At 41.8% G+C, this 18,350-nt stretch overlaps 1 protein-coding gene across 3 annotated transcripts in view; it reads right to left on the bottom strand.

Moving 5' to 3' along the window:
• Positions 1-5,780: 5,780 nt before the first annotated feature.
• LOC109905473 (CAP-Gly domain-containing linker protein 3) overlaps positions 5,781-18,350 on the bottom strand; it is a 39,474-nt gene continuing 26,904 nt past the window's right edge. For 2 of the 3 annotated variants that reach the window (XM_020502864.2, XM_031790503.1), the window contains exons 7-15: positions 13,325-13,561; positions 13,009-13,068; positions 12,161-12,296; positions 11,684-11,833; positions 9,792-9,926; positions 9,558-9,681; positions 9,253-9,320; positions 9,057-9,129; positions 5,781-8,923 (exon numbers count right to left, since the gene is read on the bottom strand). In XM_020502864.2, coding sequence (XP_020358453.1) covers positions 8,869-8,923; positions 9,057-9,129; positions 9,253-9,320; positions 9,558-9,681; positions 9,792-9,926; positions 11,684-11,833; positions 12,161-12,296; positions 13,009-13,068; positions 13,325-13,561 — 1,038 coding nt within the window. In that variant the 3' untranslated portion in view covers positions 5,781-8,868. The remainder of the gene's footprint in view (positions 8,924-9,056; positions 9,130-9,252; positions 9,321-9,557; positions 9,682-9,791; positions 9,927-11,683; positions 11,834-12,160; positions 12,297-13,008; positions 13,069-13,324; positions 13,562-18,350) is intronic. The other variant, XM_031790504.1, reaches the window with a different exon arrangement.

Here is an 18,350-nt window from a genome sequence, read left to right as displayed (position 1 = left end):
GTAGCCAACCCCCCCCCCCCCCCCCTCCCAAGGAGTCCCTTTGTTGTTGATTACAGTGAAACAAAGGAGGGGCATCAGCAAGGCAAACATTCCCCTCACTGTAGTCACATATACAGGCTACAGAGCCTCAGTGTGGGGCATGAACCCAGCATGCCAGAGAGAGCGATTGTAATGTCTTTATTCTTTTGAAACTTCTGCAAGTGTAATGTTTACTGTTAATTGTCATTGTTTATTTCACTTTTGTATATTATCTACCTCACTTGCTTTGGCAATGTCAACATGTTTCCCATGCCAATAAAGCCCCTTGAATTGAATTGAGAGAGAGACAGATTCAGGCTTTTACATTGATGGCTTCACTCTCTCAGCTCATGTCTTAGAGGAGGGCTCAGTCAGATGGTTTTCGTTGGTGCTTCAGCAGAAACAGGGGGAGTGAGTGAGAGAGATAGAGATTATATGCTTACCGCGTTCCCACTCTCCAACCGAAGCTAACGCCAAATCTCTTTTTAACAAGGGGAGAGGGGAGATGGGGGAGGGGCAAGGCATGCGAGATAACTCACTGAGCACGTCTGAATGGATGACCCAATCAGCTAATTATGACAAAAAAACACTGTAAATATACATCAGAGTGCTTTTACTCTCCATGCTCTCTCTCTCTCTGTTTTAATTATGCTATGGAGTGGGAAGGGGGCTTACCAATTGGCCTTTCTGGAGAAACAAAAGAGAAGAGCCACTGGTGAGGAAGCCACAGGCTTCCTTTGGACAGAGTGCAGGGAGGAAGTTCATCATCAGAGCTCCACAGAGAGAATGAGATGGCATCTCAGTAGTCAATACAGAAGACGATGACAGCCCTCACTGGACGGTGTGCGTTAACTCTTTTTTTTCTACCTGATTTGAGACACAAGGAAGAAACCTAGTTTGAATGGTCTTCCGTGGCCAACTTAATTCATTCCATTGAGATATGTAATGTACAGTTAGTACTATAAAGTGGACACGGTTGTGAGCAAGGTAGGCAGTCAATGGCAGAGTAGGTGGGATAGTCGTTTAGCGAGGCATGCCGAGTGCAGAGGTCTGACAGTGTTCACAGCAGCATCAGCAGGAAGGCGACTCAAACAGCTGATCCCTTCCATTTATGGAGAGCCCTTCCAGGAGACACAGCCTTTAATAAAAGCCACATCTAATGGACAAAATGTCCGTCCCTGGTCTGGCCTATTAACATAGAATGAAATGGTGCCCCTATTCTGTTGATGTTTATGCTGATTGGTCCCTCCAATGTAATTCACAGCCTTCTCTTTGTGACTGACTTGTCTACTGCCTTTGTTAGACTTAGCACATCTATAGGAGTTCTCTAAAGCATGGAATGTTATGTAATGGCTGTGGATGGTATTATCATTTTGGGGCATGTGTATTGCCTACTACTGCCCATAGCCTGAACTACACTAGACAGACAGTAGGTAGGTAGGCACATTGAATCTTTGATAAGCAGAATCATTTTGTAAGTGGGCTGGCAAATTGAGCTACTTTTCCATGCATACTTGATGCGATACTCACATAAAATTCACATTCCCTGTATGGTGACGAATTGAAGATAAATTATGATTAAGTCATTGGCATTGATTTGTAGAGCTAAAACACGAGAAGAATACTATCATTTCGAGCCATTACATATCTATTACTGGTGTGAGACACAATTTACAGTATGTAAGCGATTCTTCAGGCATTAAGATTGTTTTTAAGATGCCAGTTTAACAAGTCACATCATCTCGATAACCCCAAGAGGATATCATTTCCACAAATTAAACCTAGTAATAAACACTGAGAAAAAAAACATCTCTTTAACATGAACCCTCCCTCCCTATTTTAGAGTTTCTTACTCCCAGTGGAAAAAGCTGCAGTTGTCAGCTCAGGTCTTCATCTCAACCAAGAGTAAATATTTTAGCGTTACACTTAGCGGGAGCAAGGCAAGTAGAAGCCTTGGTTAGCATCCTAGCTGATTGAATCTTAGAGGAGTCAATGATAAAAAATAAAAAAAACATTCCAATGCTGTTCTTTGTCAGGGAGGAATGCTTATGCTGACCAAAGATGTCTCTTAATTTGCCACGCAAACAGACATTATGTATGACTGAATGATTGGTGCAGAGGACATAATATCTCATCGGGAAAGAAGACTCCCTGTATTTTGATTATTTAGTTTAACGAGATTGGCCCTGATGGTAACATATTGTACAATATGCACATTTTATTTCTGTATTTCACGTAGGTTAACTGTATGAGAATTAGGTCATTTCTGGGTTAAAGCCCAAAACTCTAGAATAGTCAACTCTCAGTGTGTGCAGACAGGGAAGCTGAGTGATGACGTGAGTCTTGTTAAGTGAATGCTTGTCCAAATCATTCACAGCAGGCGAAGTAAATTGACATTGAAGGGTAATATTTTGTCAGAGGTTGTACCTTCAAACTAGGGTACTCGGTAGTAATAATGAATCCTTGTAGCAAAGGCCCGGCATGCTTTCTCCTGTCTGATTGTGTTTGTGCAATGATGTCTGGTTTCACATGCAAGGATGTCATATGCTTTTCTTTGGCAGCATGTACAATGTTACATACTGCAATTGTCAAGACAATGTAACCACATAAATTCCTACGTTAACCATAGAATCCCATTCATTAAACATTAAACTGCCACTGGGAGACAGATCACTCCATTCAAAATGATTTTTTTTATACATACGCTCCCATTTAGAGTTCATTGTTACATATAGTTTAACATCAAAGAGCCAGCTATGGTCTGGTTTCTTATCTCCTTCATTGATGAGCATATGAGTTTCTTTACATTGACGATCAGTACTGTCAACATTTGCAAGTCTAACATGCCTGAGATGACACCTCTTTTATCTAAAACATGGATGTACATATAACCTACACAGATCATATGGCATCTAAATATCATATGGATACTTGTGTCATAACTGAGTTCTAACAGACACATCTTTCTTTGAACATAAACTACCCTTTGGTCAAAGGTCTGAATGGTCATACATAATGTATTCCTAACGATACAGTATGATTTTAAAACAAATTTCCCAAATATTATTGATATTCCTATATAGTATCCCCTCGTGATTGAGGATGCACTGCCTCCTATGTACAAAAAAAAAAACGGATCGTATGTTAGTCTATTGGACAGATATGAATAGCGTACATAAAAAACTAATAGAAACGTTAACCTATACTCGGTTATTTACGTAGGGATTTACAAAGCATCTCTGATTGGCTCCAGTAATTGACTGGAATGGAGTAGGCTAGGCGTATTACTCTTGATCCGTTCAGTGCATAAACAGTGACATGTGCCGTCTCACACCACCGATCAAAAGAAGGTTTCAAACACGACAATTTGGGGATTAAATATTTCACAAACGTTGTTCGTGGATAGGATTCGGGTGCTAGTATCGGGTAGTTGATTATTTCCTTGTCTCGTGAAGTGTTTTCGCTTAGCTCAATTGATTGTGCTCGTGCCCTACTTACGCTTCTAATCAACAAAGTAAACAAACACATTTTTAGTCTTTAGGAAAGGGCACCACCAGCTGGTTACAAAGATAATTGCAGCATATTTCAGACAAAGGCCACACATAACTGGGTTATGAATAACTATGCCAACAAAAGGCTACTGTGAATGCTCACAAAATAATTTTGACGTTGAAAATGGAAGTTTGGGTAGCCCACATATACCAAAGATCATAAGACTCACTCATGCGACTGTCTTTTCTAGACTACAGGTGTAGGATCTTAATTTGAGCCAGTTTGCTACAGCAGGAAAATAATAACGGTACTACAGGAAATTTGAATTATTATGTGCACTATAATTAGACATTTTTGTAGGGGTTGATGCAATTTTAGTAAGGGAAAATCAAATATGACATTTCAAAGTGTAAATGAGAAACTTCAGAAGCCTTTGAAACCTCAAATACACTACAATTTATCCAGCAAAAGGGTGATCAAATTAAGATCCTACACCTGTATTTATATTCCAGAGCGCGTAAAACCTGTCTATGCTAAAACAAACAGTAGGCCTTTCTTTCCTTGAAGTCTCTGTAGCATGCAGTGACACCTAAATGCACTGTACATAACTGTACATAACCTAGCCTATTATTTAATTTGATAGCACATCTGACATTATAGTTTGACACCATTTTAACATAAATGATTGACATGTTAATCCACTTTAATTAAAACAATTTAAAAAACGTATAAACCAAGAAGCACCATAAGGCACCATAAAGTTAGTATCATCCGTTTCGACCGTACTATCTAATCAGTCAGTAGACAAATTCCAAGCAATCACGTGTATTACTTTGATTCAAGGACATCAAAGTCATCATCCTTTGAACCAAAGATGTATATGTTATTTTATGATGAACCAGGACAGTTTGAGATGGACATCTTCAAGAAAGGTGAATCCATGATGCGCCATTAGGCATTTCATTTGACAGCTACTCTTATTTTTGAAGTGTCAACGGAGGAGTATATAATCTGGGGTTCATCATAAGAGTGCACATTTGAAGGACAGTTACCTTGGTTGGAGAGGTGAGACAAAAAAGTAGCCCTGAGCAGCAACCTAACTATTTTTAGGGACTTTTAACTCTGAGCATGGATGCGACAAAAATCTCAAACTTAAGTATCGATCACATTTTAGGCACTGAATAAGGACCTTCTTTTCCAACTTGGACGGAATCTTTACAACATTTTGGATGTTTGTCTGGCATCTTTCTGCACGGACACTCAAAAGGACATAATGGAAACTGGAAATATGGTATGCCGAGGGATCAACCGCCCACATGCTGCAGGTTTCGACCACACACGTTTGATTATAGTATCAGTTACCTTAGCTATGGGTCATTTAATTGTCATCATGCAGTTATACAGCTGTATTCTAGTGCAACTCAAAACAAAGTTTTCAACGATGGAAGAGGTGAGATCGTGTTACATTTGATTATTTCACAACATAGACTGTCGAGGCCACAAAGTATTGAACTGTAGAGTTACATTGTACAAAGTATAAGGCCTATTTTTCAGACCTACCGTTTTTTTTCTCTCTCTCTGCTTGCTTTCGACTACTTAATCATGTTTCTTTTATTTGTATCTCAGGGTCTCAGCCTCTGTGCACTTACTTGCACCAAGATGGAAACCAGACCAAGATGGACAGCCAGACCAAACAACTGGAACAGCTGTTCGAATAAACGGATTACACTGTCGACGGACGGACGGGCCTAACTAGCCAGGAACACGGGCCTCACGGATGAAACCGTTAGGGCAAGAGAAGGATACGTTTGCTCTTAGCTTAACATTTGTTTAGAAAGTGGTTGTGAAACTGTGTAAGTCACACGTTATTTTCTGGACTTCTCTAGGTAAGGTTAAAAAACCTTTGTGCGCTCCGAAAGAGGCAGAAGAGCGGCACCAAGGCAAAATCCCCAGATTTGGCTATGACGAAAAGAGATTTGCAAACAGTCTATAACAACCGCAGCTTCCAGGGAAACAGCTTCTCGCGATTCTTCAGACGATAACAAGCACATTTGCTTTCTTTACTCTAATTTATGTTCACTTGAGTTCATAGGCCATTAGGCCTACTCACCATGCGGAAATATCCCCAAATAGCAATTCATTGGTGGACATTTAATGTAAAAACTAAATTCAATTGTTAGACCTGCAATAAATGCACATTTGAGCAATTACAATAAATGTCGGAGTGATTTACCTCTAGTTGTTTGAACAAAAGCAAGCAACAGAAAATGTAGAAAACAACAAACTTTTATTAGATTCATAGTCAGAGTTGTAATTATAAGCATTTTTATGCTGCGATACACTGTTGGAAAAAGAAACTTTCAGAAAATAAAGAGCATGCAATAAATATTATTCCTGACACTATAATAAACTATAAACTATAATAAATAAACACTATAATAAATCCAACATTACCAACATCCCCTTTACCTGTTTTAGGACACAGACACCAACACATTATAAAACTAAATAAAAGTACACTTAGTGAAATTATCAAAATATATTTTTAACAAACTGCTAGGACATGTCTATGAAGAAAATTAACCATTGTTGCGATCAAGTTTTAGAATAACATCATGTGTTTAAAAAAACAATAATGACAGTACACCACTTAATAAGATTATATCAATGTTCATAATGTTGAATAAACAAAACATTTGAAGAGTGGAGGACTCATCAATTTAGATTCTTGTCATGTTGTTAGTTGTAGAGATGATAAAAGTGACACATTAGTGACATCTACTGGCATATTGTGGGACTTATTATGCTACTAGAGCGTAAAGGTCAGGCAATAACTACACCATTTTGGTCACTTTACTTGAGCATTAAATATGCCAGTCAACCAACTACTCAACTCGACCATTTAGTAAATATGAACAATGTTGCTATACTTATTTCTAATGACATTTTTCCAACATAAGTAGTAAAGACAAGACATGGTGATGTATTCTTACTCATTATCAAGCACTTCAGCATGAGGCGAGGATGATTTTCTTATCTACTAAACAATGCTCACAATAGTAAAGAAACTCAGTCCTTCTTGACACAATATCATTTTAGTATATTTGGCTAACAGAAGATTTGAACAAAGTGAGCTGTCCTGACAAAGTTTGCAACACTTTGTGTTGACATAGTCATAATTCAATTAAATAAAAAAGGAGACAAGTTCCAATTGCCACAGGTTCCAAAGTATCCCATTACATGACTTTGAGGTGTAATGAATGAGTTCCTCTCAAACTGGATATACTAATGTCCCTTATTTAGATCAAATGAAGCTGAAGCCGACTCCCTCATAGCATCCTCGTTGTTCTGCGGCTCTCTTACAGACCTAGTCATAACCGTACACTAGCAATATCAAAAACAACCACACATTGTTGCCTTCAGTTCCACATTGTTCAGTACCACATTGGATAAGTGGTGATTTCGGAATATGACATGGTGCACGAGTTTTTAGACCCTTCCTGATAATGAGTATTTCTTGCCGTTTCACGGTGCTGTTATTAACACAGGATGTTTACAATGGTGTTCAAAGAGTGCAGGAGCAAGTTCAGGTGTTTTTTTCTCCTCCTCGTGATGTGCTTACATAGTGTTCAGTAGAAAAAGACACTATCCATATCCACATAGCTAAGTACACAGGTTAAATATTTTTGTTTTTATGCACACTCGTAGGTTTTGACATTAAGCACACACAAGTTTAGAAGGTCAGATTTTTATCTAATGCTCACACTCACAAACCTACCAAAGTCTAACGTTGAGAGAGAAGGAGAGAGAAGCATGGGAGGATAGCCAACAGGGGGTGTAAACTGTGGTAGCACTGAGCTAGCAGGTGTTCCGTCTGTGCAGATTTAGCCTGAGATTAACACCATTGCTGCAACAACAAACCTAGAGATGGGGAGGAGGGCACTGGTTTATCAAGAAATGTACCTTTAACAAGTATATTGTGGTACCCTTGTAGATTTCATATTTCTATAAACAAAATGTAACTGTGGGAAAATAAAGCTTTTTGCTAACAGTACGTTTAAGTTAAAGTTAAGCAAATGTTATGTTATTGGTACTTCATGCTACACAATAAAGACAACAGCTTAAACAATATTAATCTAGGTGGTTTTCCCTTACATTACCTGCCATTACATTTTGGGGTTAGCAGACATTTTGGTTAGCTTAACTTGGATTTGAGACCAACTGGCTCAAAGTGCAATAAACACCTTAGACCAAGTTATGAAAGTCTTATTTGACCCAGTTATTGACAAATGGCGCTGTCTATATTACCACGATTTAAACCATTGCTAGAAAATTGTCTTTCAAGGGTACAGAAGATATCTGCGCAGATAAAGTTCTCCTTCTGCAATTAAGTTGGGACATTATGATGAACATATATGTACGTGGTAGCATTACCATACCTAAAACAGGCAACTAGTATTTAACAGGGCTCTGTCAACAAATTTAGTAGGCTACCAGAGACCATGAACCTTGTTTTTGTATCACCTGTGAGCATACTATAATTTACACAAGCCCATTAACAAGCAAATCAATATTATATACATCATTCCAATTGCATATTTGGGAAAATGCTCAGAGATCAAGTGGAGAAATAGCAGATGTCGGAATCCTGAATAATATTAAACCCTGTTTACTGTTGAACATACAGCATCCCAAGAACATGACCATATGTTCATATCACATCTTTTCACAACAAAAGGCATGTTGATGTGCACATTTATTTGGAACACAATTTGACTCACACATCCACATTTTGGATAAATCCCTTTAGCGCAACATGGCCATCTACAGTCGGTTCACACTGACAGACCATGTATTACTTTGAGGCCCTTGGTCTCCTCTGAAATACAGGGAATTAGGATGAAGCAGCAGAAAAACAACAAAGTACAGCATCATGTACTTAGTCATTTGAAAGGTTCCCTAGGAGAAGCTCCATGGCATAAGAAGTTGGCTGACTGGACAATGGGTGTTGGCAACTTCTGACGTTTTGGCAACTTCTGAAATAGAGTAACTTACAAAAACTAAGTGATTATATCTATTAGATCATTTGCTTTTGTAGGGTTTGTATCCCAGATTTCGGGTAACAATGATTTAGTCTCATTATTAGTGTTACAAACGGAATGCGGGATGTTAGTTAACATACAAGGCACTAGGTTTTGCTATAGGACTGACTGAGATCATGGGGGGGTTGGCAGGGGCGGTGGTTCACTACTGTAATTCTGACAGCAACAGCCAGAGGAAAGCACAAATGAAAGATGGACATTAAGAGGAGGAGAGCAGTAGATCCTTTGAGGAAGAGGAGGAGGAAGGAGAGTGTGGTTAGGACTGCATCTCGGCTCGCAGCATCCAGGGGAACCAGCAGCAGAACAGCAATCTGAGGAAGAGGATGAGCAGGAGGAAGAGGAGAGGGATTCGAATCAGTGGACACATTCATAAACAGGAGCTTATTTCTAATCTGCTATTTGTTGACTCAGAGACAACAGAGGCAGGAAAAGTAGAGGCTGTACCTTGATATTGAATTCTCAGAGGTGATGTCCTTGGGTGACCTCACCGTGTTGAATTTACGCCTTGGCTGGTTCACTAGAATAAACAAAGAACATCTTTGGATAGAATGCAGACGTGGGAGTAGAAGGTACATCATGACATGGGGTGGCATGGCACGCTGGCTAACATGGCCGGATGGATTTGACCTTAGATACTTACTAGACACCTGGTGGACTTTCTTCACCATCGTGCCGTCGCCGCTATGACCATCCTTTGGTCCGCAGATTCTGAGAGATTATTAACAGCATTAGCTAGTATTGTTCCAGAAGGTCAGTCTGTTCAGAATGAACCTTTACAAATCACAACAGAGCATGTTGTATATTGTCTAGCTCTCCGTCTGAGAATGACCGATAAGCATGGTTACACAAGGTAACTGTAAAATGCTTTCTTATCAATAAAGTTGTTACGTTATTTTATTTCCGGGTCCTTTTTTGAACCAGGCGTTAAAGTAGGTGTTATGTTACCTCTGCACGCGAGATGGGGGTGCAAAGACCCCGTACTTGGGCATGCAGTTGAAGTAGCGGACACCAAAAACAGACCCATCATGCTTTCCTGTGGGATTCTCCAGCTCCACACCAAACCAGTAACCTGGACACACACACACCATCAATCATTAAACTTGACTAAACATCTATAATCATTTGTCAAACATTTCATAAAAACATTGTTGCAGTGACTTGATTTCACAACAGACCCACCTGGGGCAAAGTCTGTCTTTCCGTAATAGCGTATGATTCCCTGCTTCACACCAGCAACCAGCACCTGATCTCCAAGTTCCACCTTCACCCCATCCGGGTCCAGACTGGCTACGGACATAGACTTCTTCCTCAGAGCTGACGGAGAAAATCAATCAAATGTTTGTTAACATAATATATAATAGTGTGTTATAACGTCTATGAGTCATGTGTTATTTACAGTGCCTTGCGAAAGTATTCGGCCCCCTTGAACTTTGCGACCTTTTGCCACATTTCAGGCTTCAAAGGCTTTATTTTTTGGTGAAGAATCAACAACAAGTGGGACACAATCATGAAGTGGAACGACATTTATTGGATATTTCAAACGTTTTTAACAAATCAAAAACTGAAAAATTGGGCGTGCAAAATTATTCAGCCCCTTTACTTTCAGTGCAGCAAACTCTCTCCAGAAGTTCAGTGAGGATCTCTGAATGATCCAATGTTGACCTAAATGACTAATGATGATAAATACAATCCACCTGTGTGTAATCAAGTCTCCGTATAAATACACCTGCATTGTGATAGTCTCAGAGGTCCGTTAAAAGCGCAGAGAGCATCATGAAGAACAAGGAACACACCAGGCAGGTCCGAGATACTGTTGTGAAGAAGTTTAAAGCCGGATTTGGATACAAAAAGATTTCCCAATCTACCAAGACCTGGCCGTCCCTCTAAACTTTCAGCTCATACAAGGAGAAGACTGATCAGAGATGCAGCCAAGAGGCCCATGATCACTCTGGATGAACTGCAGAGATCTACAGCTGAGGTGGGAGACTCTGTCCATAGGACAACAATCAGTCATATATTGCACAAATCTGGCCTTTATGGAAGAGTGGCAAGAAGAAAGCCATTTCTTAAAGATATCCATAAAAAATGTTGTTTAAAGTTTGCCACAAGCCACCTGGGAGACACACCAAACATGTGGAAGAAGGTGCTCTGGTCAGATGAAACCAAAATTGAACTTTTTGGCAACAATGCAAAACGTTATGTTTGGCGTAAAAGCAACACAGCTCATCACCCTGAACACTTCATCCCCACTGTCAAACATGGTGGTGGCAGCATCATGGTTTGGGCCTGCTTTTCTTCAGCAGGGACAGGGAAGATGGTTAAAATTGATGGGAAGATGGATGGAGCCAAATACAGGACCATTCTGGAAGAAAACCTGATGGAGTCTGCAAAAGACCTGAGACTGGGACGGAGATTTGTCTTCCAACAAGACAATGATCCAAAACATAAAGCAAAATCTACAATGGAATGGTTCAAAAATAAACATATCCAGGTGTTAGAATGGCCAAGTCAAAGTCCAGACCTGAATCCAATCGAGAATCTGTGGAAAGAACTGAAAACTGCTGTTCACAAATGCTCTCCATCCAACCTCACTGAGCTCGAGCTGTTTTGCAAGGAGGAATGGGAAAACATTTCAGTCTCTCGATGTGTAAAACTGATAGAGACATACCCCAAGCGACTTACAGCTATAATCGCAGCAAAAGGTGGCGCTACAAACTATTAACTTAAAGGGGCTGAATAATTCTGCAAACCCAATTTTTCAGTTTTTGATTTGTTAAAAAAGTTTGAAATATCCAATAAATGTCGTTCCACTTCATGATTGTGTCCCACTTGTTGTTGATTCTTCACAAAAAAATACAGTTTTATATCTTTATGTTTGAAGCCTGAAATGTGGCAAAAGGTCGCAAAGTTCAAGGGGGCCGAATACTTTCGCAAGGCACTGTATGTGCTGTGCTCCTATCAGAATGAATGCAATGGCCCTTGATGGGAAGACTCTTGTACCTCTCAATTCAATTCAATTCAAGGGCTTTATATTGGCATGGGAAACATATGTTAACATTGTCAAAGCAAACCTTTCTCTCTCTCCATTATTTCCTTCTTTTCTTTCTTGTTCTTTCCTGTGACGCGGGAGAAGTCCATGCGGGGTGTCTTGGGTGTGGAGGTGACAGAGGAGGGGGCCAGCTCAACAGCTTTAGCGATTTTTGACACTGGAGCAAAGATACCTTCAGGACAATAGAAGTGATTAGAGAAAACACTGAAAAAAGCTGCAAGCTCAAATCAGGTTTACCACAGCTGTTTTTCTGAAAACTAGCTGTACACAAAAGTCATGAAATCAAGTCTTCTCTTTGCTCTTTTCTCAAGGGGAATCTTGACACACTTCAACAATAGATTCAAAAAATGGTCATGTGAAATAAGAAATCAAAATCAAATCAAATGTATTTATAGAGCCCTTCTTACATCAGCTGATATATCAAAGTGCTGTACAGAAACCCAGCCTAAAACCCCAAACAGCAAGCAATGCAGGTGTAGAAGCAATAACAGGTGGTTACCCAGTTTGGGGGGACAGATGAAGTAACGCACCCCTCCCACACTTCCGTCGTTCTTGCCCTCTGGCTCGTCCAGCTCCACCCCCACCCACTGGCCACTGGCGAACTCCGTGGTCCCACAGAAGCGCAGGGTGCCCGTCTGTGGAGGAGAGACTGTGTGAGGGCCAGGATTCAACATCAGCTCTGACATTTACCTCTGTTGTGTATGTTGGATTTTTACTAGCAAATTGAAATAACCTTGTTGCTCTCCACAGGGGCCCATTGGAGAAAAAAATCACATGATTTGTATTCTTGAAGGTGATACCAGGCAAGATTAGATAGTTAACAACACTTCTCAACAGCACTCAGACTTCTCTAGACCAGGGCAGCATACTGATCTGCTGTTTTTCTGTCATACTTGACTACTGACATACTAGGCTATGGTTAGTAGAGTAGTCTACACATCTCAACACAATACCATGTTTTAAGTGGTTATATTGTGGTCAGTAGGACATACACTATATATGCAAAAGTGTGTGGGCACCTCTTCAGGTTGTTATAGCAGCAAAGGGGAGACCCTCCCAATATTAATGCCCATGATTTTGAAACGAGATGTTCGACGCGCAGGTGTCCACATACGTTTGGTCACGTAGTGTATGTTTGAACACAGTGAGAGGTGCAATACAGCTGCACATTATAGACAGAAAAAAACCACATAGTTGAACTGCAGTGAGTGATGCATAGTTAATGTCAAATGAATGCATCAAGTGAGACTACGTCATTTAGTGCAGTCAGTCATGGAAATACACCTGAAAACACAATTGAATGTGTTCAGTTACGCAAGTAGACACACAGGTCGAAGGGCTACCCACCTGCTTCAGGTGATGCAGAGCTGAGATGTCAATTTCATCACTGCTCGATTTTTTGGGGAGCTATACGTGTTAACACAAGTTGGAATAAATGTTTGCTAGAATTCACATATTCTCTTCTCACACAGTACAACAAGCAGCAGGGCTCCACCACATAGGATGAATGCCTCACACTGGCCACTTTAAAAAAAAAGATAAAAATAATTGAAAGCCATTTAAATGGTCTCATGCACATAAACGTGCTCACAAAATTCTGCAGTTCATTTTGAGGCTCCCATTTCTCACCCTTTGCTTCCCAATCCTGACAAAACACACAGACCTTCATGTCGTCCAGCACCACACGGTCGCCCAGTTTCAGGCCGATGGAGGTGAGCATGAGGTTGCCAGGGATGTTGTCGTAGTTGAGCAGGGTGGCGCGGGGCAGGTTGCAGCTGAGTGGCACAGAGTCCAGCAGCAGCTGCTTCAGCTCCTTGGCCACCATGGCCGCTTCTGCTTTGTCCAGAGTCATGTCCATGGGGTCAGGGACCACCTCGGCTGGCCCCTGCCCTTTATCATTCTGTCAGAGAGAGAGAGACAGAGAGACAGAGAGACAGACAGACATAGGAGCATGGAGGGAGAGAGAGAGATGGAGAGAGATGAAGAGACATGAGGAATAAATTGGCATATTTTTACTGTTTTGTGTAGAAGTCATCCCTACATATAACAGACAGAATCTGTTTTTATCTGAACATTGTTTTCAAAGAGCGACTGCACCTAAAAAGCAACTTCCCAATTTGAAAATGGCCTATGTGGCTTCGATATGAGCCATAAACCTTTATTCTAGTGTCAAAATTGACTACAAAGTGTAAATGGGATAATTTGTCTCGTCCAAAACTGAGAGTTAAGAGATGATAGGAAAATATTGTATGTCACGGAATGAAGGCAACTGTAACAGTTTTCCTTGGATTGGGTTTACTTCAATCCTGCCCACATGCCTACAGCTGGCAGCCCCCAAGTAATCATCAATTTGGTTGCGCGGCTGCACGAGACCTGATCATAATGTCCATGGTCAATTTGGTTTGACATTCGATAGCTCTATGGGGCTAGTTAGGGACCATCAGTAAATTACACAATGTGCACAGAACAATATTTGAAAATGCCAATAGCTCCAAATCGCTATGTCTTAACCAACTATAAATTGTAGAAATCCATATACAAATATTTAAATCATTTAATGAGACAACTAAAATATGTGCAACATGAAAATATTGTGCCATTTACATTGTGTAATTTATTGATGGTCCCTAACTAGCCCCAGCGGTATCTAATGTCAAACCAATTTTGCCACTGTCGCACACCAGCCAGCTGAAACTAAGTGGTGAAAGAAGTTGGCTAGCAATAGCTTTCCTAGGTGACTTCAAGACATAAGACCTGGTTAGACTGTTTCATGTTATCTAGAAGGGTGAGTGGCTGTAAATGTGTACAGTTTCGGGAGAGTGAATGTACAAACCATACACTGCTTGCCACGTGAGAAAACACACAAAAGAGACATATATTAACCCCCCCCCCCCAAGACAACTCTGGTTTGGCTTCAGTCATTTCTTAATATCCAAGCTGAAAAACAAAGCCATGATAATCGAAAACTTCAACAAGCATTTCTCAACCTCGGCCAACAGCTCCGCCCCCCCCGCAGCTACTCGCCCAAGCCTCCCCAGCTTCTCCTTTACCCAAATCCAGATAGCAGATGTTCTGAAAGAGCTGCAAAACCTGGACCCGTACAAATCAGCCGGGCTTGACAATCTGGACCCTCTATTTATGAAACTATCTGCCGCCATTGTCGCAACCCCTATTACCAGCCTGTTCAACCTCTCTTTCATATCGTCTGAGATCCCCAAGGATTGGAAAGCTGCCGCAGTCATCCCCCTCTTCAAAGGGGGAGACACCCTGTACCCAAACTGTTACAGACCTATATCCATCCTTCCCTGCCTATCTAAGGTCTTCGAAAGCCAAGTCAACAAACAGATCACTGACCATCTCGAATCCCACCGTACCTTCTCCGCTGTGCAATCTGGTTTCCGAGCCGGTCACGGGTGCACCTCAGCCACACTCAAGGTACTAAACGATATCATAACCGCCATCGATCAAATACAGTACTGTGCAGCCATCTTCATCGACCTGGCCAAGGCTTTCGACTCTGTCAATCACCATATTCTTATCGGCAGACTCAGTAGCCTCGGTTTTTCTAATGACTGCCTTGCTTGGTTCACCAACTACTTTGCAGACAGAGTTCAGTGTGTCAAATCGGAGGGCATGTTGTCCGGTCCTCTGGCAGTCTCTATGGGGGTGCCACAGGGTTCAATTCTCGGGCCGACTCTTTTCTCTGTATATATATATCAATGATGTTGCTCTTGCTGCGGGCGATTCCCTGATCCACCTCTATGCAGACGACACCATTCTGTATACTTCTGGCCCTTCCTTGGACACTGTGCTATCTAATCTCCAAACGAGCTTCAATGCCATACAACACTCCTTCCGTGGCCTCCAACTGCTCTTAAACGCTAGTAAAACCAAATGCATGCTTTTCAACCGTTCGCTCCCTGCACCCGCACGCCCGACTAGCATCACCACCCTGGATGGTTCCGACCTAGAATATGTGGACATCTATAAGTACCTAGGTGTCTGGCTAGACTGTAAACTCTCCTTCCAGACTCATATCAAACATCTCCAATCTAAAATCAAATCTAGAGTCGGCTTTCTATTCCGCAACAAAGCCTCCTTCACTCACGCCGCCAAACTTACCCTAGTAAAACGGACTATCCTACCGATCCTCGACTTCGGCGATGTCATCTACAAAATAGCTTCCAATATTCTACTCAGCAAACTGGATGCAGTTTATCACAGTGCCATCCGTTTTGTTACTAAAGCACCTTATACCACCCACCACTGCGACCTGTATGCTCTAGTCGCCTGGCCCTCGCTACATATTCGTCGCAACACCCACTGGCTCCAGGTCATCTACAAGTCCATGCTAGGTAAAGCTCCGCCTTATCTCAGTTCACTGGTCACGATGGCAACACCCACCCGTAGCAGGCGCTCCAGCAGGTGTATCTCACTGATCATCCCTAAAGCCAACACCTCATTTGGCCGCCTTTCCTTCCAGTTCTCTGCTGCCTGTGACTGGAACAAATTGCAAAAATCGCTGAAGTTGGAGACTTTTATCTCCCTCACCAACTTTAAACATCTGCTATATGAGCAGCTAACTGATCGCTGCAGCTGTACATAGTCCATCGGTAAATAGCCCACCCAATTTACCTATCTCATCCCCATACTGTTTTTATTTATTTACTTTTCTGCTCTTTTGCACACCAGTATCTCTATCTGCACATGACCATCTGATCATTTATCACTCCAGTGTTAATCTGCAAAATTGTAATTATTCGCCTACCTCCTCATGCCTTTTGCACACAATGTATATTGACTCTTTTTTTCTTTTTTCTACTGTGTTATTGACTTGTTTATTGTTTACTCCATGTGTAACTCTGTGTTGTTGCCTGTTCACACTGCTATGCTTTATCTTGGCCAGGTCGCAGTTGTAAATGAGAACTTGTTCTCAACTAGCCGACCTGGTTAAATAAAGGTGAAATAAATCAAATAAAAAAATAAAATAAAAAGTTCAGCCCCCATTTAAGTTACCATGAAATCATATCAAAGAGGACATGAAACCTCAACATGTGACCCATTGTATTAGGTACACCCATCTAGTACCGGGTTGGGCCCCCCTTTAACCCCAGAACAACCTGAATTATTCTGAGCATTCTACAAGATGTCGGAAACGTTCCATAGGGATGACGGTACATGCTGACGCTATGGCATCACACAGTTTCTGCAGATTGGACGGTGGTAGATTCATGCTACAAACAGTGCATTCCATCTCATCCCTAAGATGCTCTATTGGGTTGAGGTCTGGGGACTGCTCAGGCCACTCAAGTAAACTGAATTCGCTATCATTTTCTAGGTGATGTTTTTCCACTCCTCAACTGTCCAGTGTTGGTGATCACGTGCCCACTGGAGCTGCTTCTTGTTTTTAGCTGATGGAGTGGAAAACGGTGTGCTCGTCTGCTGCAATAGCCCATCCATGACAAGGATGGACGAGTTGTGCATTCGGAGATGCTGCTCTGCACACCACTGTTGTACTGCAGCGTTATTTCTCAGTTTGCTGCCCGCCTGTTACACTCTTAGAAAAAAAGGTGCTATCTCGAATCGTAAAGGGTTATTCGGCTGTCCCCATAGGAGAACCCTTTAAACAACCCTTTTTGGTTGCAGGTAGAACCCATTGTGTTTCTACAGAGGGTTCAACATGGAACCAAAAAGGGTTCAACATGGAACCCAAAAGGATTCTACCTGGAACCAAAAAGGGTTCTCCTATAGGGACAGTCAAAGGACCCTTTTGGAAGCCTTTTTTCGAAGAGTGTAGCTTGCACGATTGTTACTATTCTCTATCGACCTCTCTCATCCTTTTGCTCCTCCCTTCCTATCGGCAGAAACTCAAAGGGCAGTACCCGTGCTAAGGTCTATTTCAATGCTGGTCAGACCAAACGGAATCCATGCTTCCAGATTGTTTTGATCACTCGGACTGGGATATGTTCCGGGTAGTCTCTGAGAATAACATTGGGCAAATACACGGATACGGTCACTGAGTTCATCAGGAAGTGTATATTAGAAGTTGTAACCACTGTGACTATTAAAACCTACCCAAACCAGAAACTGTGGATAGAAAGCGAGAACCACATTTAACCATGGCAAGGTGACTGGGAATATGGCTAAATACAAACAGTGTACTTATTCCCTCCGTAGTTCATTGACTACAGCTCAGCATTCAACACCATAGTACCCTCCATGCTCATCATTAAGCTAGAGGCCCTGGGTCTGAACCCCGCCCTGTGCAACTGGGTCCTGGACTTCCTGACGAGCCGCCCCCAGGTGGTGAATGCAGGAAACAACACCTCCACTTCGCTGATCCTCAACACAGGGGCCCCACAGGGGTGCGTGCCTAGGCCCCTTCTGTACTCCCTGTTCAGTCATGACTGTGTGGCCATAAACGCCTCCAAATCAATCATCAAGTTTGCAGACAACACAACATTAGTAGGCCTGATTACCAACAATGACGAGACAGACTACAGGGAGGAGGTGAGGGCCCTGGGAGAGTGGTTCCAGGAAAATAACCTCTCCCTCTCCCTCAACGTCAACAAAACAAAGGAGCTGATCGGGACTTCAGGAAACAGCAGAGGGAGCAAGCCCCTATCCACATCGACGGGACCGGCTTCCACCCGGGTATGCAACCCTGCACCTTAGAGGCGGCTGCCCTA

This window comes from Oncorhynchus kisutch, linkage group LG15, assembly GCF_002021735.2.
Source record: "Oncorhynchus kisutch isolate 150728-3 linkage group LG15, Okis_V2, whole genome shotgun sequence".
NCBI classification, from domain to species: domain Eukaryota; kingdom Metazoa; phylum Chordata; class Actinopteri; order Salmoniformes; family Salmonidae; genus Oncorhynchus; species Oncorhynchus kisutch.
Note: the sequence above shows the minus strand (reverse complement) of the source record. Positions and strands in the feature narration are given on the sequence as shown.